At 42.7% G+C, this 24,492-nt stretch overlaps 1 protein-coding gene across 2 annotated transcripts in view; it reads left to right on the top strand.

The window, feature by feature from the left end:
* The first annotated feature begins 12,928 nt into the window (after positions 1 to 12,928).
* Positions 12,929 to 24,492, top strand: part of TMEFF1 (transmembrane protein with EGF like and two follistatin like domains 1) — a 115,680-nt gene continuing 104,116 nt past the window's right edge. The window contains exon 1 of one of the 2 annotated variants that reach the window (XM_064705669.1): positions 12,929 to 13,591. In XM_064705669.1, the coding sequence (XP_064561739.1) occupies positions 13,357 to 13,591 (235 nt within the window). In that variant the 5' untranslated portion in view covers positions 12,929 to 13,356. The remainder of the gene's footprint in view (positions 13,592 to 24,492) is intronic. The other variant, XM_064705668.1, reaches the window with a different exon arrangement.

Consider the following 24,492-nt stretch of genomic DNA (forward strand, 5'->3'; position numbering starts at 1 on the left):
ATCTGGGTGATTTGAAATGGCAAAAGAGGGATGGTTACTCGGCATCTCTCCCTCCTCCATGCACAGTGCAGTTCTGAACTGCTGGAACAGCATAAAAGTTTTTTGTTTTCTAGCCTTTCAAGAGATTCTGTCAATTTTTCAGGTTGGACAAAACAAATTATATGTAGAAGGAGCAAGGGGCCTGGAAATTGATAACTTGCCCGTTACTGGTTTTTATAAAGCCAAAAAAAGGGACCCTGTTTTTTTACTCAAGGCCAATCCTGTCACCGAATAATAAATCATGGAGAAAGCACAGTTCCTTAAATACTGCTACAAGCCATTATACAATGAAAAAATGGTTGTTTTAAATAAAGGGCTCACTACTTTGTGCCTCACCATGCAGAGTTTAAAATAACACAACAGAGCTTGGCATTTCACTTCAAAAGAAAATGTTGCTGTGCTGAAAGCATAATTGGAACATTACTACCCAGAATAAATGACCAAAGTTAGGAGCAATTGAGGGGTGGTGGAAAGATGCTGCAACAGAAGCTGCATGTCTCTGTGAATTAGAATGGTTGTTGTCACAGCTCTTATTTTAAGTGAAGCAGACTCTAAGCACTGGATTTTTAAGGAGAGTTTGGCAAACTGTCAACATTTAGACCTCAAAATAAGCAGACATGCTTTCCAGAGAGCCCAAAAGTGGGAACTGCTTGATGCTGCAACTCTCTCAATCATAAGGCTCCTCTAGCTTCCAGGGCGTTTGGAGGCATTAGTGAAAAATTACCAGAATATCCTAGTCTGAGGACTTACCTAAACTTCCAGATGTCATTCAAGTTTCCTTGTTACTACTCTTCCAAGTTCAGCTTTTCCAAAGTAGCCTCTGTATCCACACACAAAACATATACAGTAGCTGGAGGAACAAACAGTAATTAGTAGATCCCAGTCTGGATCTAGCCAGGACATTGATAAGGGCAGCACAGTATCTCCAAATGCAGTGGTTTTTTCCTAGATGAGACAGGCCTTTTGTATCTTATGAGTCAACAAATTTATAAATAAGTCTTTGAGCCTACATATGAGAAGAACCTATTTTTATATCTTCATATTAAATTCCTCCTAATTGCATATTATATTTCCTTTTCTAATTGCATTTTTATAATATTAAAAAGATTACCTATTTTTTAACATAGCTCTTGCTGTATCTCATTAGTCAGATAGCTCAAATTGAAAATAAGACATTTGAAATAGCAACATCATGCTGTTGTAGTGCTGTATTACTTTATTTCTCTCTCCTAGTGGAAAAATGCCTTTTTAATATCAGAAATGCATGTTCATTTGTCTAGCCATAAGAAATAAGAACTTTTTGAACCAAAAATAAAAATTAGTTCATTAATAACTTATCTGACTTCTAATCCTTTCTTGGGAAGGCATGTCACACATTCCTTCCAGATAGCATAAATTAACAGGAGCCTTTTTCTCTTTCTCCCACAATAGTCTATAGAAAACTGAAGCAAATCAGCTGTATTGTTTTCTTCTTAGATGTCTAAGAGCATATGATAAAATTATATTGGATTGTTAGTTCTGTATCATAGGTATTTGTAAGCTGTTTTTCAACTCAACATCTGAATGCTTAAGGGAAGCAGATGTTTTTTTCAAAGGGATAGTTATATAATCTTTTTAAAAAATACAAAGCCAAGTCCATATAAGTATTGGTTGGGGGAAGATTTTTCAAACTGAAACCTTTTAAGCTTACAATAATTTAGAAAAAAAAAAAAAACAGCCCACCACCAGGACAGTGATATTTTAGAAGAGTTTATAGCCTACAGGAATCAGTCTACAAATAACGAATGTGTACAGCAATAGTTCTCTAATAAAATATATGCTCAAGTGCACTTGTGCTGTTCATCATCACTATGACTACAATGTTCCTCAAAGTTCAGCATCTTTCCTTTCAATTGTACTCTGATTTAAAATAAATCAGAGATGTGACAAATTGGGTTGTTTAAACCTGTCGCTCTGGTAAGCATCACCTGTTGCCCTGCCAGCTGTGCCACGGCCAGTGTCTCAGATGAGTGGGGAGAACTGCTAGGCTCCCTGTTGAGGAGCTTTCAGACTTTTCCTGACTCCAAAAATTAATTCCTACATGACAGATGAGGTTTTCTTTTTATTCCTGGCCCATTGTCTGTCTTGCAGAGAGAGTTTTCAGGAAGGCAGTGAAGGATGTGGGTTTGACGGCTCCAGGTACTGCAGGTTCCCAGAAGGCAAACAGAAGTTGGATTTTGATCCTGCCTAGTGGTGCCCAGTGAAAGGAGAAGGACACCAAATCCACTTCCTAGACATGAAGCATGATTTGTCCTTTTTGGTTTTCTTGGCAGCAAGCCTTTCCTTTCACAATCATGAATGGGTGAGCAGCACGACCTCAAATGATGGGTCTTGTCCTGGAAGAGGACCTGGATAAAAAGCCCCATCCTGATGGTGTGGGAGACTCCTGTACATTGAGGCTGTGAAAAGTGCATGTGCAGTCTGGAGGGCGAATTAAAAGAGCATTGTTTCTTAATACAAGAAGAGTTTAACATTTTATCCTCAGTTACGCTGACTGTATTTGGCTCTGAGCTCATCCCCCAGCAGCCACGCCAGAGCAACTGTGGCATTGTGCAGCTTAAGGAGACCTTAACAGCCCCTCCACCATTTGTTCCCAGGGATAGACTCCTGCTAGGAGTGGGTACAATGTGGAAAGATGGTGTGTATAGGAAGCTATTTCAAGCAAGAGCCCTTATCCCCAGCAGTGCATGCCAGGTGCATCCCTGAGGGCACTGGCACCAAAGCACCTGATACATCCATCTGGAAAACACACTCTCCTGCATGCTAGAATGTATTTCAAAATAATGTACACAAGTAATATAGATGTTGCACATTTCAAACACCTCAAATGACAGAGAGAAAAATGGAACTGAGAAGCTGTGATGTATGTCCTCTTGCTCAATTTAAAACCTTATGCTGAATAAACAGAAACATTTCTTATTCCAAGAATGGAGTCCTAAAAGCAGATTAGATGCTATATCATTACTACAAATTCACTTAAACATTCTTTTAGAAATGAGTTATCTCAGTGATACTGGTTACTAATCAATACGAGATTCAAAAAATGCTCCATAAAATTCAACTCAATTATCAAAAGCATCTTATTTCTCACTTCCCATCAGCCTTCCTGTGAAAGTTCATTGTGTGCAGATTGAAATTCAGAACACGGTTCAGAATGAGTTCTTTCCTTTGGTAGCAATCCTATTGTCAAGCTCCACACGACATTCAGAATCATGTTGTGCTATTCCTGAAGGAATATAAATATCCAGAGCTGTGTCAACAATAAGTCCACTACAGACCACGGTAGCAGGCATAGAAAGTGCTTTGGTAAAATATGTCTTTTTAGAGCAATCTGCACTTTTTGTGGCTCTGATGCAATTCCATTTCTCTCTGTAAAAGGAAGAAGTGCAGCAAGTTCAGGGTCTTGTGAACTAAAATTCCTTTCATCATCTCAAGCATTAGCAAAGCATGCGTGACTTGATGAAGAACAAAGGGATTAATGGTGTTCTGGAAGTTAACTGTGGCTCACGTCAGTGTCCACAACATCATGTCTTTTGGGGAGGGAGGAAATAATCAAATATAAATAACATTTCATGCCACCTCTTGGGGCTCCGCGATAGCCATATAATTTCTCTCTATGCGAGACAGAGTGCATCTCTCGTAATAGTTTGAGCTGCTGCTTTCATATTGATTGATATATTTCAGACAATTTAGCTTGCTCCCTAATTACAAGCAATTAGTGCCACTTCCCGACACAAAACACATATCCTTGGGCAGGGAGAAGGACTTATTTGAACCTTACAAGCTTAGAAGCATCCTGTGATTCAGACAAAATTCCACATTTAAAAACTGTGTATAATTGAGACTGTACTGCAATACCTGCTGAATCTGCACCCTTATGCTGTCTATATTTTCTTCTAAACAACCCCAACCATTAAACACAGAGCAATGCTGTTCCAAGAGCATATGCAGTGCTGTCTGTGGGATGCCATACAGCCACCAGCCATGTGCCTCTGAAAAGGAAAAGGTGGCTGCCCTCCACACTGCAGCTGAGAAACTGAGATATGTTAGGAGACGGCAGGGACTCCAGGTATTTAGGTAACTTCACAATGAGGTCTCATCCCTACAGCAGAGTCAGCTGTGCCCATGCCAGGAGGCAGAACAGCCCAAAGAGGGAAAGGCCTACAATCTGCTGATAGCCTGGGAAGTCTGGAGAGCAGTTCCCCAACACTGCAACCCAGCAAAGCTGTGGTGGGAGTATCCACAGAAGCAGCTCAGTCTTTGGTTACTTTTTATCTGTCAGAAGCAGGTGGTCTTCAAACAAGTTAATGTTCGTTTCAATATGTCCATCTAGGGAAAGAGACACAACATTTCTTGAGTGGAAGCTGAGACAGGAGATACTGATGTCTACAAACAAATTGTATCATTACAGTGAGTCAAGAGATCTGCTCTATCTGCAAACATTTCTATTCATCTCCTATCTTTTCAGGTAGAAATTTCACTATTCATATAAAGAGATTACTTATTAAATCACTGTCAAAAAGCTTGAAGCTGGATTCAGACCTTTATTACAGTTGTATAAGTGATGGAAATGCTTTGTGCAGTTACTTTCAAAAAAAAAAAAAAAGAATGCAAGCCATTGTGAAATCATCCTAATTCACTACAAAAACATTATTATGCAGAAACCAAAAATGCCATATTTCCAAGTATATCCTATTCAAGGTGCATCAGCTGTCACTTGTCACATAGAGTGACAGCTCACCCAATAGGTCTTGTTCTTACCTGGAAAACTTCCATCAGACAGACAGAAGCACATGGTACAAGAGAGCTGATGCTCTGGACAATCTAAATCCCTAATAGTCTCATATTTCTGGGCACAAATGTAATCATATTAGACAAGTTCCTCTGGAAATGTATTCATTTGGCTTTATTATCCACCAAAGGAGATTTCACAAGGTTCTGGAAATCCAATAAACCTCCCATTTATAAGTCACGGCTTGCAAATACTTAGCAATGTGCTCCATTGGAAAAAGCATATTACTATGTTAATGGACACATATTGAGCTTCCATCAGTTTCAGAAGTTCTTTCTCAATTTTTATGGAGAAACAAGAGAAGAATATATCATAATTTAAGCAGGTCATTATTCTAGACCATAGTATCTCACTAACCTTAATGTGCATTAGGTTAGATCTGGCACCTTGTCTAATTCTTCTTTTATATGCCACGATCACTGTTTATGTTAAAAAAATATACAGTTCCTCTCTCTCCTTCTTGACATTTTTGCTTTTCTAAGTATATTGTTATATATTAACATAATGATAATGTAATTGCTTTTGGGCTTGTAAGCATTATATATAACGTGGATCAAGAACAATGCAATCTGTCTGTGTTGTGTAAACATTAAAATAACTAAGAAAATTAAGTTTGGACTATTTAGTAATGATACAAGGGTGAGAAATATAGCTGTTCATAACTGCATATGGCTATGCTTGAGAAGGCTAACTGTATAATGATAGAAATCAATGTACAGCATGATGAAAATGGTTAATAAACTTTGAAAAGTTATGCAAAACCAGAATATGAGAACAGCAGAAGGCTGGAGAAAATTAAACTGAGAAAAGCAGTGAAATATAACAATAAAGACAAGCTTATGTAATTCTGAATTACACACTGTCACAAGCACAGGGAAGTAATAGTCCCTTTCTATATGACTTCAGTGGGATGACAAACTGTATGCTGCATCCACTTGTGTGCTTCTGCAGCAAAAATTAAAACAAAATAAAACTGACACTACAGAAGCCCTTGACAAAAATGTTTGAGAATATTTTACCATATAATGTACTACTAAAACCAGTCATTAGGGACAATTAAACACAGCATAAAACATGTCATTCTTTAATCTGCTTTTGCATTTTGATTAAGAATTGCAGATAACAATGTGAAGGGTATTCTCAAAGCAAGGGGCATAATTGACAAGAGCCCTAGTACTCATTAACTGAAGATTAAATTTAAAGCAAACTGAATACCCATCTGATGCAGAATACAGAGAGCTGTTGGGGCAATGGAGATCAAACTCAATGAAATATTTTATATTTTTGCCTTTGAGGATGCAAAAAGCTAAAAGCAGGATTGAAAAATTGTCATGATTTTATGAACACAGTGCGGAACATCTGCAGAACTGAGTCAGGCGTGACCTTCCTGGTACACCCAGGCACATACAGGTTACTGTGCTGGGAATTAGCCCCAGTTTAAACACAATTCACTAACAAAGAAGCAAAACAGCCTGATCAATAAGTGACAAAAGCATTTATCAGCATCTGGAAATCACTTTTACTGATCAGCACTTAGTCTGGAAGTATTTGAAGAAGAGAGATGTCAACAGATCAGAAGAAACTGAGAAAAGGGTAACAAACTGATTAATGCACTAAAAAATTGATTCATTAGGAAAGATTAAAAGATGTAAAGGTGCTAAGTAACAGCTCATATTTTATTTATATAAACCAAACAAGAAGAAAAATTGTTTGGAATAGGTGGCTGAGAACAAATGATACGGGCAAACAAATTTGTGCCAGTCCTGAGAATGGTTTGAAGCCTCCCCTACTGTTCCTGCCACCACTCTGAATAGATGTCAACAGAAGGTGTTAGAGTTGGAAGGAAACAAAGTGTTCTGGAGAAGCATGTGTTTGAAACTGGGGTTTGAAAAGTAAGGATTTTGTTTTGCAATGGCTACAGAATGCTTTGTGTCCCGTGGTTGGTGCTAGAAAAAGAAATCTCTCAGTGTCCTGATTTTTCCAGCAGCAAAGTGGGCTCAGTAATATTTCTTGACTGATGGGGACATTGTGACAGGAAATTCAATGAGAAGAAATATATATTTAGCTTGGTTCTTAAAAATCATCTTATTGACCCAAATGGGCTTTTAGTCATGCCTTTTGACTGAATAAAGATATTCTGGGAAAGAAGAGGCAAAACTACTGCAAGAAGAGAAACAGATCTGGCACCATGGTGAATGGAAAAGGGAAAAGCATAAAATCTAGGGAAACACCTGAGAAATTAAAGATTAAAATAAAAGAAGGGAAATAGAGAAAAACTATAGGAGTGGGATAGAAAATGCAAAATAGAGTGGCATAGTACAAGGGAAAGAGTTCTCAGCTTCCCAATAATAACCAGCCTGAGCAAGTTGCTGCCTCAAAAATTGGTGAGATATTGAGGCAGCTTAATGGACTGGAGAAGGACACAGCTGGACAGGGCAGCAGGGTGCTGAGGGGAGGCAGTAAAATCCACGGCCTGTGTGCTTGCCCAGAGCCTTGATGGAGTCACACGGGCAGGGAAGGGGCACAAGCAGCAATCAGCCTTCTCTCTCCCAGCTCTCAGGAGCAGCAGCAGCAAGCCCAGCTTTACTGAGCTCTTGCCCTCCTCTCACTCTGTCCTCATTACTGTGACAGAAAATTCAGTTTGGCCTAAACTGGCTTTTTTTTTCCCTAGCTTTGAGTGAGGTTGGATACTTGAATCACTTGATAAGCTCCTAGACCAAAATTTAGACATGTGAAACTGTGACAGAGGGCAAGTATTGATCTGAGGCTGGTGCCACATATTTAGTTCTGGATGGAAAGGAGCAAAAGAGTAGTATGCTAAACACTCCTTTTGCTCAACTGCGAGCCTTCCAGACAAGAAAACCTCTCCACAGTTATGTTTGCATGGAAAGTGTGGCAAGAACCACCTGTGCAGGGTCTTCTGGATAGACTCCCAAATCTGACATCATTGTAAATCCTGGGCCATGCATCTGATTGCTGAAGACCTCAGGGGTAACACAGAAGAAATTCTGTGGTGCTGAAAAGAAAATTTAATTAAATACAAAGTTTAATAGATAATAAACAATGTATGAACCTAAATGACATAGCCAGTGCCACCTGGTTCTTTCCTGGTTTTGCACTAATTTTATTTTATCAGAATAGAGTGGGACTATATACTGAAGATACTCATTTGTATTATGCAACTTGCAAATACTGAAGATGGCAGATTTAGGTAAGTGTCATTTGAGACTTTGGGCACAAAGCCCCTGAGAGAGACAGATAAATAAATTCAACTATTGGATAAACTGAGTACTTTTGATCAAGTAACCAAAGTGAAATACTTTGTATGAGAGAACTCCTGAGTCTTTTTTTGAGGCTGATTCTAGATTTCATTAGACAACATATTTGATTTAAAATCAAGGACAATGGCCACAAAGTGAAATACAGGAGGTTCTCTCTGAACATCAGGAAACACATTTTCACTGTGAGGGTGACCCAGCACTGGCACAGGTTGCCTAGGGAGATTTTGGAGTGTCCATCCTTGGAAATATTAAAAATCCATTTAGACACATCTCTGAGCAATTGGCTCAGGTTGGCCCTGCTTGAACACAGTGAGTTGGACAAGATGACCTTTAGAAATCACTTCCAACCTCAATGTTTTTGTGTTTCCTTGAGTCTGTGAACACTGTTCCAATTCACACTCTTAATATTTTTGATTTTTTCTTTACAAGTACAGGAGCTGGGAAGAGTTTTATTGGGGGGTGAGAAGGAAAGCTAAGACTAATAAGTACAGTTCTCTGTCAAAATACCTGGCAAGAGCAGGATTCCTGTGTCTGATGCACAAGGCCGCAGGGGGCTCCAAACAATGCTTTGATGATTTCACTAAATTATAGATCTCTGCTCTCCAAGACAAAATAAAACAGAGCTTTCACAATTAAGTGTATCTGTATTGTATCCAGATCTCTGGCAAATGAAATCACTCTCACTGTTCTGGCAGCTTCTCTCTGTTCCTTCATATTCCCTGTCTCCCTTTGGTTGTACATCTTCATTTCTACAACTACTGGAGAAAAATCAGGGGGGAAGGCAGAAATTGTGTGTGCATCAGCAGGGAACTTAAAAACTGCTGGTGGTATTCAAGAGTTCACCAAAGATGACAATTTTCAACAATCTGTATAGCTTCCTACTTTCACAGAAGAGAAGTTGGAGGTGAGCAAAAGTGAAATTGATGGATAATTGCAATAAAGTTACATTTACGTGCCAAAGATGGAAGTTACCAAATGTGGCAGAGTTTAGTGTGATCCCAAAGACACACAAGATCTGCCATTTTGTTGGTGTGGCTTTGCCTCCGTCTGCAACAATTTGCACCCCAGAAGCAGCTTGCTCAAAATCTTTCTGAATGCTTTTGCTTTTAAAGCTGGCAGGAAAGTGTTTAGGTTGTTCTTTTTTTTTTTCTTCTTCTTTTTTTTTTTGTTTTAAATACATCAGAGAACAGAGTAGAAATGAAGACCCAGCTGGCATAGTGTGAATTTGCCAATCAAGCATGACTGTATCACTCACTTTAAACTAGCTAGAGATGCTTCCAGACAGACAGAACTGCTCAGATATGGCTTTCTAGATAAAAAATGGCATGTCATTTATTCCAGGAGTCAAAAAATAACAACAACAACAAAAAGCCAAAACCAAACCCCATAAGGTTTACTTACAATCTATCTGGACTTGTTAAAAGATTTCACACTAAGGGCAAATCATGCCTGACAAATTTGGTGTCCTTCCACAATGGAGTTACAGCACTGGTGGATAAGGGAATAGCAGCTGACACAGTCCATCAGGATTTGTGCAAAGCATTTGACACTGTCCTGCACACCATCCTTGCCAGTACATTGGAGAGACATATTTTGATGGATGGACCACTCCGTGGATAAGAATTTGCCTGGGTTGTCACATTCAAAGGGTTGCAGAAAATGGCTCAACGACCAGTTGGAGTCCAGTGAAGAGTGATGCTTTCAGGGTTGGTATTGGGACTGGTGCTGTTTAATGTCTTTGTTGGTGACAAGGACAGGGGGTTTGAGGGCACCCTCAGCAAGTCTGGCAATGTCACCAAACTGGTGGTGTGATTGATACACTGGGGGCAAGGGATGCCATCCAGAGGGACCTGGACAGGCTTGAGAGGTGTACCTGTGTGAGCCTCATGAAGCTCAGTGAGGCAAAGCTCCTGGATTGGGGCAATCTCAGCACAAATTCAGGGAGAGAATGGATGGAGAACAGCCCTGGGGAGAAGGATTTGGAGGTGTTGGTTGATGAGAAGCTCAACCTGAGCCAGCAATGTGCACTTGCAGTCCAGAAAGCCAAACATGTTCTGGGCTGTGTCAAAATCAGCATGGCCAGCAGGTCGAGGGAGGTGATGCTCTCTCACTACTCCATTCCCATGAGAACCCACCTGGAATACTGTGGCCAGCTCTGGGGCCTCCAAGATAAGAAGGATGTGGACTTGTTGGAGTAAGTACAGAAAAGAGACACAGAGAAGATAAGAGGGTTGCAGCATTTATGATGACAGGCTGAGAGAGTCAGAGCTGTTCAGCCTGAAGAAAAGAAGGCTCCAGGAAGACCTCACAGCAGCATTCCAGCATCTGAAGGGGGCCTACAAGAAAGCTGGAGAGCATCTTGTTACAAGGGTCTGTATGGATAGGACAAGGGGCAGCAACTTTAAACTGCAAGAGCATGTGGATGTCCCATCCTTGGAAGTGTTCAAGGCCAAGCTGGATGGGGCTTTGAGCCAACAGCTCTAGTGGAAGGTGTCCCTGCCCATGGCAGGAGGGTTGGAACTAATAGAACTAGGACTTACAAGAACTAGAACTAGATGGAACTAGATAGTTCCATCCCAAACCATCCTATGAGCCCCACCATATAGTTTGCCTGCCTAAGCTGAAAGACATGGGGAACTGAAAAAAAGTTGTACATTCATTTGGGAACTCCCTACAGCAGACTACCCCTTGCCCTGGAAGAGGGATGTTTGACCTAGGAGAAGTACTGTTATTAGTAATATTTGTTCTGAGACCTATAGTTTGTAATTGTGTATTTTTTCATTGTTGTAGATGTGGAAGTGGACACAAAGAACTGTGCAAGACTGTTAATAGAAAGGAGGTTCAGAATATACTGAAAAGATAACTGCATAATCTTGAGGACTGGAATAAAAGAAATGGGATGAAATGCAACAATGGAAAAGATACAGTCATGCACTTAGACATTATAAAGAGCATTATTATTATTATTATTGTAATTGTTATTGTTATTGTTGTTATTGTTATTATTATTGTTATTGTTATTATTATGGACTGTAAATGAAAAGTACGAGGAGTAGCCTGTACTTGTCAGTCACAGCATGACCTGAGACATCAGTGAGATTTGGTAATATAAAAAGCAGATTGGCTGTATTAAGAAGGACAATTTTGGAAGAAATCAGGAGAGATTACCTCAATGGCAGAGACTGGCAATAGTTTGTGAAAAGCTGTTACAAACTGCAGCTATGCTGAAGAAAGCTGAATCCAAACTTATCTAGTGCAGTAAAATCTGAGCTACAGAGGCTCTGACTTACAGGAGGAGAGCAATATAATGTACTGATAGGTTAGACCTGCAAACAGTGTCTGTAACTACTGCCTATAAATGTATTACAGATTTAAATTCAAGGGAAAGAGAAATGACTAACTGGAACACTGGATGTCACAAGAACAAATGGGTATGAACTGGTCTTGAATGTGTTTGAGATGAGGGCTGTTCTGGTCCAGCCCTTCAGCAAGAGGTACAGTAAAACAGCATATTTAGTGTACAGTGGATGTAGATGTGTTTCAGGGAAGGAGGTACACAGAGCATTTGCTCCTACAGCAGCAAAATGCTACCTTCAAAACATCTCTGCCAGTCCCATGACCCAAAGATCCCAAAGGTTCATCTTAGACAGCAGCATGCAAACCCAGAGAGCTTTGAACACCCTGGCCCGTGTACCTCAGCAGCCCAGTTTCATCAGCACCAGTTCCATTCCAGTTAATGCACCCCACCTTACTGAGGAGCAGAGCTCTTCTCGCATCTAGCATCACTAAGTAATTACAGAAGAACATTTTCTTGGCAGAGGCAGCCAGTGCTGAACCCCCTCTGCCAAAAGGAAATTGCTCTCTTAGTAATACAGGACTTAGTCTTCAATGCTGTATTTAAATAGACAACAATCTGACTTTATATGTCTGACCACTGTGCCTCCCAAAGCTTACTCCTGGATTTATGGCCTTGCTCTTGACTGCTCTGGTTAACAAACTGCTCAAAGGTGTCCTCACACAAGAGCTATACCTTAGTGCAAGCCAGATCTCCCCACACAAGCTCTACACTTTACAGCCCATCAGCGGTGTGTAGCAGCACAGAGATCAAGGAAAAAGGCAGTTCTTATTCCTGAAAAACAAATGGTTTGCACAGTGGATTAAAAAAAACTTTCATGAAACGTGCCAACTGAGACAGGGAAAAATCGCGTTGAATGTAAAGCATTGTCTTGTGTTTTCACTATGCAAAGACAGTCACTGTGCTGTCAATTTACACAAAGCTTTCAGCCACACCGCTACATGCTGAGCATCTGTGCTCAAGATATGTGCCTGGTACCTTCTACCTGTGCAGTGTTTCTGACCTCTGAAGTGTCTCCATGTAAGGGACTGGAAAACCCGTAGATACTAAAAGCACTCTGTTAAAAACTCACTGCCTTCACCGTAAATACATTAATTGACTTGGACCGGTGCAAACGCTCCCGCTATACGTGCTGGGCTTCCGTTCAGCAAAAATTAAACACAACCCTTACAATTAATAGAAGAGACGGTCTCTTTGCTTTCTTTCCCAACCCCACTCACGCCGGCTTATTAGTGAATAATAAAACATCACCCCGGACAGTGACAAGCGCTGTGCGAGCGGTCATCCCTCCTCGACGCCCCTGGGGACCCTCTCTGCCCCGTCTCCCCCCGGTGCTGTCCCCGCCTGTCGCCTGTGCCGCCCGGGACCCTCACCGCTCCCTGGGGGCGGCCCCGCCGTGAGGGCGGGCGCTGCCGCCGCCGCCCGCCCTGCCCGCCGAGCGAGGAGAAGCCCCTCACCTCCCCTCGGTCCCGGGGGAGGGGGCTGCTATCACGTGTGCTTCCTCCCCCATCTCTCGCTCTCTCTCTCCCTCCTCCTCCTCCCCCTCCGCGGCGGCGGCGGCGGCGGCAGCAGCCTCTCGGCTCCGCTCCCTTTGTTGCAGGCGGAGCGGCGGCGCTGCCGGGCGCCGCGCACAAAGGAGCGCGGCCGGGGCGAGGCGGCGGCTCCGCGGGGCGGACGGGCGGACGGAGCGCGGCCGCGGCGGGGACAGCCCTGCCCGCGCCCCGGCGGTGGCAGCAGCAGCAGCAGCAGCAGCGGGTCCGTGCGGCCGCTGCGGCGGGGATGCTGAAGGTGCGCTCCGGCGCGGCGGAGAAAGGAGGGTCCCGCCCGGGCGGCGCCGCGGGCTCCGGTTGATGCTGCGGGCCTGCCGCCGCCATCCCGCTGCTCCTCGGCCGCCCCTCGCCATGCTGGGAGAGAGCCCGGCCGCCGCCCGGCCGCTGCTGCGGGCGGGACCCCCGCTGGCGCTCTGCTACACCTCGGCCCTCCTGGTGCTCGCCCTCTCCGCGCTGCCCGCCGGCCGCGCCTCCCATCCCCTGCCCGGCTCCGAGTGCCAGGGCGGCGGCAAGGGGAAAGGCATCAACTGCTCAGGTAATGCCCCGCCGGCTCCCGCCCGCGCCCTCCCCTGCGGGCAGCCCACGCGTGCACGTGGAGGGAGGGCTGAGCGCGGCCCCCCTGCTCCGCCCGGTTCGGCCCGGCCCGGCCCGCCGTGCTGCTGCGGGCGGCGGAAAACAAAGGAGCGGCGCCCGCCCCGGCCCCGGGTGCGGCGAGCCGGCTCCCGGCCGGCGGGGAGATGCCCTTCTGCGGGGAGCCCCGCTCCGAGGTCTCCCGGCGAAGGGAAGGGCTTTGCCGCCGCCTCCCGGCTTTTGTTGCTCCCCGCTGCTGTGTCCCCCGCCGCGGTGCCGGCAGGTGCGCGCCGGGTGCCCCATCCCGCCCCTCCTCCGCCCTGCCCTGCCGCTGCCCCGGGCCCGTCCTGCCGCTAGCAGCGGGTGCCAGCCGGGAGAGCAGCCCCGATGGCTCACACGGGCTCTTTCTCAGGGCTCGCTCTCGCTGTGAGCAGCCCAGCCACGGGGCAGCCTCTCCGCCCGTCCGTCTGCCGGCTGTCGTAGAGATTCACTCTGGGTGAGGTGTAGGCAGCAAAATACCCCACGATGTGCTCAGAATGAGCTTTCTTGGTTTTGTTCCTGCTTTGGTTGCATGACATACATAATATACATAATTGTGTGCTGGTATTGTAAGGTTGCAGTGTGGTTTGTCATGACAGCAGCACGTTTTCTTAGATCTTGAGGCATATGATGGTTTTGAAGTAGAACAAAGTAAATACATACAATATAAAGTTTACAGGTTTTAAGAAAGATTTATTTGTCTTCTAAAACTACTATTTAGAAAAGAGAATTTATTTTTTTTTCTCTGAAAAATGGCTGTGGAGCCTCCTCCTGCCTTTTGAAATGATAGGTTTATTTCACTGCACGAATCGCCAGCGAGAGCTGTACAAAGTGCCTTCTCCAAGGTGATGAAGGTTTCTCGCCCTGTGCTCGGAGCCCCCCGCTCCCATTGTCTTCAGCGGGATTGGAAGGCAATTTACATGTTGGGAGGAACTCTCGGTGCCTTCCAGGATAAGGTCCCCAAACTGTACCAGAGATTTCAAGAAATGAGTGCACGGAAGAGCGACCTTCCTGCCAATTACATTTTACAATACGGATAATGCTGCTAAAGCAGACTATCAAATTCGCAGACCAGCAAACTGTGGCAAAACGGTCTTGCAATACAATAAATCTGCCACACATTCTTGAAATGCTCCTCTTCATTTTACCCAGTTTAGATGTAGACTGTGTTACTGTGTGACAGTACCACAATGCTGCTGTTTTGCTGCTGCCGGCTGACTTTTCGTTCTGTTTGTAGGAATATGATGGTTATTTTTAAAGAGAGGTTAATAGGTTAATGTGTCACTGGTGTTAGCGGCTTACCCATCAGAGACATATGGGTCATTAGACCATGGCATGAGCATAAATCAGTGAGATTAAATATGGAAGGCTGCTGAAATGTATGAGGAAGTTTCCAAGATGATGTGGAACACAGGGATATCATTATTTAGAAACAGCCACAGAAAGAGGGCTTTCCAGCCTGGAATTAGAAAACTGTGTGCTATATTGAAGGCATTCAGCATGATTTGGTTCTACTAAAAATAGGCACAAGCAAATGTATGTGCTATATACATATTTGTGGCAGGCACTCTTTTCAGGGTAACTCCAAAAATATGGAAGGAAAATTTTGTTTTAAATGCAGTAGTCAGATTCTGCTGTGTGTTAACTGTTTCATGCAAAATGGCAGGGTTTCAGTACTCAACTTTGTTTTGAAAGAACTAACATCAACACACCGTATCTGGGTCAGATTTTCCCCTCACTTACCTTTGCACAGCTTCATTAACTTTTACTGAAGGAGCTACTCCCTGAAAAAGATGAGTTTCCTGTATTTACACGTGGGACCAGCTGTTGGCATTAGCACCCTTCTCAGTGGACTGCTACGATGTACATTGCTGTTTATACTGAAGGTTAAACTTGAGAATGCTACTACTACTTCTCCATATGACTGGACTCTCTAAATTGCTTTCCATATGCAAAGAAGCGAAATGCTTCTCCTTTCTTCTGCTGTTTTGCAAGTTTAATATGTGCATCAGTTTGACCTGCTGCCCTAACAGGTTTTTTGCACTTCTTGAGACGTTCCTGGGCTGGTAACATTTTACCATTGTTAGTCTATATAGCTTTATTTATTTGTTATTTCTTTTCAGAAATGCTGAAGCCCTCTCCTTTATTGCTACAGAATATGCTGCTTAAGAAAGAGTTTGCTGTAACAAAAGAACATTACAAGGTGGAGGACACAGGCAGACAACATGAACATTAAGATGGCTTTTTCAGCCTCGATTCTGCTCCTTTGGCACATGCATTGCAGCTTGGCCTTTTGTTAAATTATGATATAATTGCATCATCCCTGGCCAAAGGAAGAACATTTGATAAAGTGATTAGAGCAGGAAACAGAGAATTAAGACGTATCTGGAGTTAATTGACAATGTGGACTTGTGTGTGTTTGCTCATCTGTCAATCCATACTTTCCTAAGCTAATGAAATAAAATATCCCTGTTTTACCCAGAATGGGGCATAAACAAAATAGGTATTTCTTTCTGGAGAAGACTGTACTAGGCTGGTGTTTTGGAGATGTTATATTATTCCCAGTGCTACCTGTAGTCTTCTTCCCTAACATTCCCAATACTCCCTGCCTGTCCAAGTGCTGGTGGTGTGATGCTGGGCTCAGGCTCTGGGGTAGTTGTGTCCTTAGTGAGGGGCTGTGAACTACAGGGGGTTATTGGGCATCCCATGTGTGAAGGTAAGCAACAGGTGTAGTTCCTTCCTGAGCTCCTAATGCGATGGTGCTCTCTGGAGACACAAACTGTGCGTGGACATCGCCAGTTTCAGTGTTAGCCTGGCTGAGTCTCTGGTGTGAGATGTGCTTCGGTCACCTGTGCAGCCACAGGGGCTGCAGATGGGTCATAGCTGACCAAACGCTGCAGATGGGGGTGGAAGGTACACAGACTCAGAGAGAGACATTGCTCAGTGCACAGTGTGGGTGTGTGCACCTGGGATTGTAATTAACAGGGAGATGCTTGTGTTGTGGGCCTTTCAGTGTGCTGCTCCCTTGTGTGATAAAATTGACTTGCTAGGGTTGATTCCATGCCTCACCTATGAGTCTCACAGACTGTGTGCTGCCCCTGCTCTTTTTAAGACCTCTCTGAGTGAAGTGAGTAAAAATAAAGTTGTTTCAAGATAGGTTATTGGGGATTGAGTGAGCAAGATGAGATCCTGTTTAAATGTGAATATGGTGCATTTGTTTCCATTACTTTCTTGGATGCCTTCATGTCTGTCCCCCAGATCCTGTAGCAGGAATCCCACAGGTTTACTATTGATGGACACCTATTATGGTGCTGTTGTAGCTGGTTTTCCTCAGGAGAAGATGAGGTCTAAATCTACTCCTATCTGCTATGTCTACACTTGAGGTGAAGCCTTAAGATAATTAGTGAGTTGGCCAAAATGAGTTTTATGTGCACTATTTCTCACTCCAAACTATTGTGTTGTCTGAAGCCTGGATCCAGGCTGTCCCTGCCGTAACAAGGGAGAGTGAACACAGGCATGTAGCTGCCTTGTCCCAGTCCACGTGGCAGATGTGGCCGTGGATTTTGGAGGATATAAACCTCAGGCACTGCTGGTCTCTGGAGCTCAGCCGTGGTTTCTGCCTGGGCTCAGTGGGGGCTCTGTGAACCAGAATGAGATGTGGCCTCAAGACTGGCTTTCATCTGTGCTTATCAGCTAGAACAGACATATCCTTTGTGCTTTTTGCTCAAATTAAGTGGATGAGGGGTTTTGTTTGCTATATCTTTCTAAGTTACACAGAGCAAAACCAATTTGTGCTAAAGATATGCAGCCATGTTGGTGAGAACATTAAGAGCAAGGGATGTAAGAGAGATACAGGTTCAGGTAAATTATCGTATTTTAAGAATTACATGTTTTTTTGTGTTTGCATAGTTCCACTTGATCTGAAATGGTAGACAGGAATAATTGGTTATTTTATCTAAGATACTGTGAGTTATGTTCCTGAAAATGAATTATAACAGTCAGGCCAAATAAAATGTGATATGTGTTTGTGCCAATTGAACTTCTGAAGTAAATGATCTAAACTCAGTCAGGTTACGTGTCACTTTGAGAAACTATCATAAGGCATGAATATAAATCAACTACATGTAAAAAGTAAAAGCAATTATTGAAAAGAGAAATTAAAACTCGGACAGTAGCATGCATATATTTGTTTCCCTTTAGTGTAATTGCCTAGACATGAAATGTCCTTGCAATACAGATTCTTATGCTGATTAAAGAGTCAAAAGGTAATTAAAGTAGAATTGAAAGTGTCAGAATAGCAGAAAATCATCTTGTAACAGGTGTCACTCCATCATTGTCACTAGTGGGAACTGGTAGTGTGATGGAGCAATTGAGGCTTGATTGAGGGGATTGGATTGAATCCAATTTCTTTATTGGTTTTTTGAAAAGAGGAATAAAGAAGCTGTGTTTGTTGTGGAAAATACTGCTAAGGAAGCATTCTTCCTGTACCAAGATCTCTCAGATAATTCCTATTAAGGGGAAAACAAGAAGTCTGGTCCTTTTCTTCCTGTTGATGGAGGGATAAATATTTTATACTTATATCTTGTTAGTTTTCTTCTGGAGTTGACAGTAGACTGGATAAAGAGGAGAGTTGATATTTACTTGGACTAGAAAGAAAAAAGAAGCTGTGGCCAAGAACTTTGGATAGAGAGGTACAAATGCAGAGAATCCGACTGATATTGACAGGAGTCTGTACCCTTTTCCTGGAGAGAGATCATTCCATTCCACCATTGATCCATCAGCTGAAAGCACTTGTGCCTTTCCCAGGCTGTGGTGAGACTTCGGGGAGGGTCCCCAAAGCAGACAGTGGCAACAGTTCCCTGGATAACAGTAACTGTAACATTTGTGGAAGGAAGAATGCTGAGCATCAGGAATGTTGAAAAAGGATCTGTTCCTCTGAGTCGAGACTCCTGCATATCCTCCTCACTGAGTGCTCACAGGTGCTGTGGAACAAGAGTGGAGATAGGGGACGTGTTGGTAATACTGAGGTGGAGGTCTGTCTTTTTCTAAACTGGCTGTAGTGCTCAGCAGAACCAAAGCCCAAGGATATTCTTTGTAGAAGTACTCTAAAAAAATGTTCTATCCCAAAAAGAGCTTTAGATTATAAGAAAATTATAATTAAATACTATGCTGGAAACTAAATAGTCCCCTCTAATTGCTGTAGTTTATTCCTAGATCATCTTGAAATTCTAACGATTTAGAAACATAGAGAAATAGAGGAAGAAAAAGAGAGTGTGGGGAGTGGAGCTGTATTGTGTGGAACTCCTAAGTGTGTAAGGAAGAGCTTTTTTCACTAAATCAGTTGATAATAAATTTTATGAAACCATTTCTTGGTCTTCTCTGTATGATATTTTTCTCCTACAAAAGGATAAGAAGTTACAGAAAAAATCTGATTAGGAGTAAGCTCAGCAGTCAAAACTGTGATCTGATGAAATTAAAGTTTCCTGGAGAACCTGAAATCTGTTTATTTGTCTTGATGAACAGCTACAATGTATCTTTGGTTCTAATTTAGTTCACAGATGGCTTCAGGGGCATGTGAAAGCAGAATTATTTAATCTTGTATTATTAGGACAGTATCTAGTGGTGCCATTAGTTACCATTAGGTATCTAGGATTTATGGATCATATGTTTTACTATTTGTTTGTTTATTTTAAAGGAGAAAAAAATCCAGGTCTTTTTTTCTCTTCAAGACTCTTTCCAGGGAACTTGTGTGTTCTGTGGAGCAAGATGCCAGTGAAAGCCTTTGCTACAAGAGTACCTGAAAGACTTCAGTTCTCACTGACCCGGTTACATCCCAGACCTGGCTGGCTGGGAGCTGGTAGACAGATCAGGCTCTGCATGCATTTGCATATCTATTGATGTGGATTTCTCCGTTTAGGAGAGCAATTTAATGTTACACTGATATCAGTGTTCAGTTTCTTTTACGTTGCTCTAAAACTGCCTCACTGGTCATAGTGTGATTTGTGAGGAGGCAGTGTTTGACTAGCAAATCGGGGTTTATTTTAGGATAATTTAAATTCTCATTACAGTAGACAATTTGTAAGGACTGAAAAGGCAGGACTTTTCTGATAATAGATTATGTGTTACAGAAACAGCATATAAAGGATCTGGTTTGTAATAAAATTAAACCCCTGTAATACCTCTCTATTGATTTGGTTTTTGATTTTAAATTTATTTTATTTATAAAATAAATTTAGTTGCAGTTACAGTCTTGAAACACCCACATTATATAACTATGTTCAAGCTGGCAGGATCCTCATGCATGGTTCAAAAAGAGTGTTAATTAAGACCAGCAGGAAAACATGTAAAAATTAAAGGGAAGAAAATCTTGAACAAGACAAGACTGTCAGTAATTTTTTCTGAAGTAGTCTGACTTGTCTTGGTAGGTGCTGGGTTTTCTCCACCTTTGCCCATCAGGCTGAGACCTCGGCATGCTCCTTTGTATCTTTAATAGGAGCAAAATTCTCTGTACTTTTGTAAGATGCATAGACAGAGAGAGCAGCCAAGGAAGAGAACAGGTACAATGTCCACAGACAGACAAAAGGGTGTTCAGGACACGAAATGGTTCTTCTCAGGTCTTGTCTGGAGGCCAAAACCTCCTGAAATCTGGCTCTGCCTGGCTGTCAAAGCCGTGGGCAGCCTCATTCCAGTTGCCTGGCTTGCTGGCAGGCAACAGCAGTGTTCCTGTAGGAAAAGCCCTGGGGCATCTCCTGTGCCTGCCACGAGTCTCATGGGATCCATGTGGAAGCAGATGGGGTGAATGGGGGCAGTCAGGCAAGCCAGAGAGTTGGAACTGTGCAAACTCTGGTTAATCTGCCCCTGATCACCACAGTGTGTTTGAGGGAGCACACAGCGCCTTTAGGGGCTCCAACTGCTTTATCCCAGATTCACCCCTCACTGTTCCTACCCAGCTCCAGGAGTCTGACACATGTTAGGGTTCACCTTTTTTTGGCTGCCCAAAAATGCTGCTTTAGGAAGTGTTTTAACCAGTCTCGGTTTTTAACCGATGACAGCCCTGCAGGTGGTGAGGGGAGAAGGGACACAGCCCCCCATGAAAACGTGCTGTCACATCTGCTGCTCTGTGGCTATAGAAAACCTCCTGCAAACACACATATTTCAGCAGTGGGTGACAAAGTGTCCTGTTGCTTACGCCTGAAGTGTATGGAGGAGTTTGTTGTACCTCACAAGAGATTTACTTGCTTTCTTTCCTATTCACAGACACTTCACATATGACTACAAAGAATGAGTGTTTGGATAAACATCATTTGCAGAAGTGGCTCTATTTTCTCTAAAATTTTGAACTGAACAAGATTCTTAGCCACAGCAACACAAAAGCTTGAGAGATGGAATAGTTAAAAGTGTTCGTGCATATGCCAAAAGTGTTCAGAATAGTCTAGGCATTCAAAATGAATGAGTGCTTTTGAAAATTCAAGTTTTAGTCCTTAAGGATGTCCCTAAAACACAAGAACAAGTTATAAAATCTTTAGCTGGTTGGTATAGACAGCTAAAACAGAGCTTTCCACAGGTATTTCCATTGAAAATTTGACAAAAAATTGCGGCTGGATAGCAGTTTGTTGCTTTAAAAATTCAGGGAAGCATTGATCTAATGAAATGTTTACATTTTGCTAATTAGTATTGACTCTGATTGTGTGCTGCCTCTGCCTGATCCCTCTGGGAGAGACAGAGGTCAGTGTGTTGTGCCAAATGGGTTCTCCCGAGCAGCAAAGAGCAGCAAAAGATCCTTAGACTAAAGAAAGGGGTGTCCTGTCCCCTCCCTGAGCGACATTGCCACGTGCGGTGGGCAGATGAATGGTTCTTTTCCTGAAGCACCATCTCTCTCCCAGAGCTTTTTCTTCATCCTTTACATCTCCCAGGATTTTGCATAGACAATTCTGTGAGGCAGAGTTCTTTCTTGCTGTCTTGATTGGAAGTATAATTTTATGGAAGTATCATTTCAAGGTTATAAAAGTGAAAATAAAACAGGCAGGCTCCTGTTGAGGTTATAGAATTGTTTTCTCATATAAAACACGGGGTTGGGAAGGCAATTTATTTCATTGTATTTCTACTCTCTTTTAACTGCAAAGGATGTCCTTTTCTTCACTTGTGCAGGTGTTTATACCTACAAAGAATGTCTTTGTGCAAACGGTTAAATGTGTTTGTAATGTGCAAAACTGGTTCTGTGCTGTAAGAAAGACTTTTTCATGTGAGAAGCAAGTGGCTATGGTCGGGATGAAACAAAAATTTTGGCTAAAAACCACAAAGAACAAATATCTTTTTTTTTCCTTTTTTTTTTTCCTGCTCTTTGTTAAAACCTGTGTCTGCAATATGGAACAGTTATCCAGGTGAGAGAACACAATCTCCACATTTGCAAGTGATATTCGTGCTGCTGACTGAACAAACAAAGAGAATCACTGGAACCAAGCTCCGAATTTGAGTGTTTTGGGTGATTTATCTACCAGATGGTAAATGCAGTCCAATGTAAAAAATTAGTCTGGGAGCAGGGAATCAATCATTCAGCACACTGATCAGCAAAGGGATTTGGGTGTTATAGCAGAAAAATTAATGAGCTGGCAATCCACTGCAGAGCAGCATTAAAACAAAAGATACTACACTATAATAAAAGAGTCTTCATCCAGAAGACAAAGAGATGAACATCCTGCTTTGTTAGACACTTGATAAACGTAATCTAAAGTGGTGTATTATATACCAAGCCCCTTATATTTGAGTCAAACATAATGACTCAAAAATTCAGTATCAAAATCTGGAGATCAGAGTTAATTTGAAAAAGTGAAGCTTTTCACTGCTTTCACAGTTCTTTCCCAAATACATAGGTTTTTCTGTCACAGGAGTTACTTACTAGTATTCTGTATTATGGTAATAGATATTTCTATTCTATTTAAAGTCACCCCACAGTGCATTCAGAATTACTTAATGAAAGATTATAAGATACCAATACTAGCTTTATGACATAATTACATCTTTCTTTAAAAGTCTTGAAAATGTGTCCCCTGCCTTTTTCAGTTACTCAGGCTACAAGAAATCAGAATAGTTTTACCACCAAAAGCTCTTCATGACTTTTCTCTGATTTTCCTTGTGAAGCATTGAGTCTCTAGCTAGAAAAGACTAAGAGAAGGTGGCTTCTGTGCTCATTTTCCACTTTTAAGATATTTCTGTTGAGTTTTGAAATTTTTTTTAACTGTAAGGATTAGGTGCAGGATAGGCTGTTTGGGGAATGCCATGATGTACAGGCTGCTTCTCTAGGTAGGAAGGGCAGCAGCAAGGTCTGGCAGTGCTGGTACGGGGCCACCTGACGTGGAAAATCTGTCTTTTGGCTCCCTCTCCACCCTAAGGGATCAATGCATTTCTGTGACTGCAGGTAACTGAAAGAAATAGGTTGTAACCTGTCTCTTTTCTGCTATGGAAAGCAACCAGAATCTGCTGTTATGTGTCCTCTGTGAGTAAATGCTTTTATTTCTGAAAAGAGTCAATGAGATCAGAGACCTTTGTGCTGTATTGTTCTCCAATTTTGGCATTTTCTTATTTGGTTTTATTTTTCTTGGGAGTGAGGATTGGTAGGTTGATACACAGCTAAAAAAGCACATAACAAAAATCTCATGTTGATCATGCAAATCTAATATCCAAATTGATTTTAATTTTCTTAGTATTTCTTAGTATTTCTCCATGAATAACTTGTTTAAAAAGATTTCTACAAACAGGGGAAGGGAGCTGATGGTCTGACTTCCTAAGCAGTAGAGCAAAACCAACGACCTAAGGATTTTTCCAGAATTGCTAACCACTGATTAAAATCAACGGGAGCTCCCAGATCATGGTCTTTGTGAAAATCACATTTCTCTTTGTTCAGAGTAAGGAGTAAGAACCTGTAAATTTTAGTCTGATACAGCTGTACAGATTGGAGGTGTAGAAACAATGATGTTCCATCGGCTTGCAGCCAGAGCTGTACCGAAGTCATGGGCTCAAATGCTTACATTTCTCCAAGCTACACGGACATGTTTGCATCCAGTCCAGCCTGGGTTTACTCATGAACTGTACCTCAGTCAGTGTTTGTGTACCCCAGGACTGAATTGTCCTTTCATTCCATTTCAGAAGTGTGGGTGTGAGACAAAAGGCAGAATTCAGTCATGTGCATGTTTACCTGTAAGCTTGTTATGTTTTGTTGGTCTTTTTTCCTCCTGTTATATTTATACGAAGAATTGTGCCAGCTAATTTTTTTCTGCCTTTTTGGGAGTGCTGTTACAGACAGCTGACTGAGGCTGTGAAGTGAGTGAGGCTGTGGCCCTGCATTCAAAGAGAAAACACAGATTAAATTGAGAGTAGCAGCAACACAAGGTCTCCCAGCGCCCCAGCACTGAGAGGGTGCAGAGCAGGGATGATAACACGTCTGGTGCCCCTCTCAGCACATCCCCCTGGCCTGACTGGCTGTGCCTGGGGGGAGGACAAGGTTCTGCTCCTTGCTTACTTGGCCAGCTGTCTCAACACCTGGCAAAGTCGAGATGTCCTTTTGCAGCACCTGGGTCAGGGCGGAATGACAGCAACAAGGCAAAGTTCCTTGGTCCTCTGCTGCCCACTGGGTAGTGGCAGCCAATTTACAGCAATTAGGAGATGTCCCTCAAGAGCTGTGAGCTGGCCCTGGGCGTATTTTGGCAGTGGCCCCGGGAGGACAACCCATGAGCTCTCTAATCCAGTGTTACATTTGCCGCGGGAATCCCCAGCCGGCAGCCGTGAATAATTTCCACCTGCTTCAGACTCTGGAAGTGGCATGATGGGAAC

The sequence above is a fragment of the Zonotrichia leucophrys genome, chromosome 2, assembly GCF_028769735.1.
Source record: "Zonotrichia leucophrys gambelii isolate GWCS_2022_RI chromosome 2, RI_Zleu_2.0, whole genome shotgun sequence".
In the NCBI taxonomy this organism is placed as follows: Eukaryota; Metazoa; Chordata; class Aves; order Passeriformes; family Passerellidae; genus Zonotrichia; species Zonotrichia leucophrys.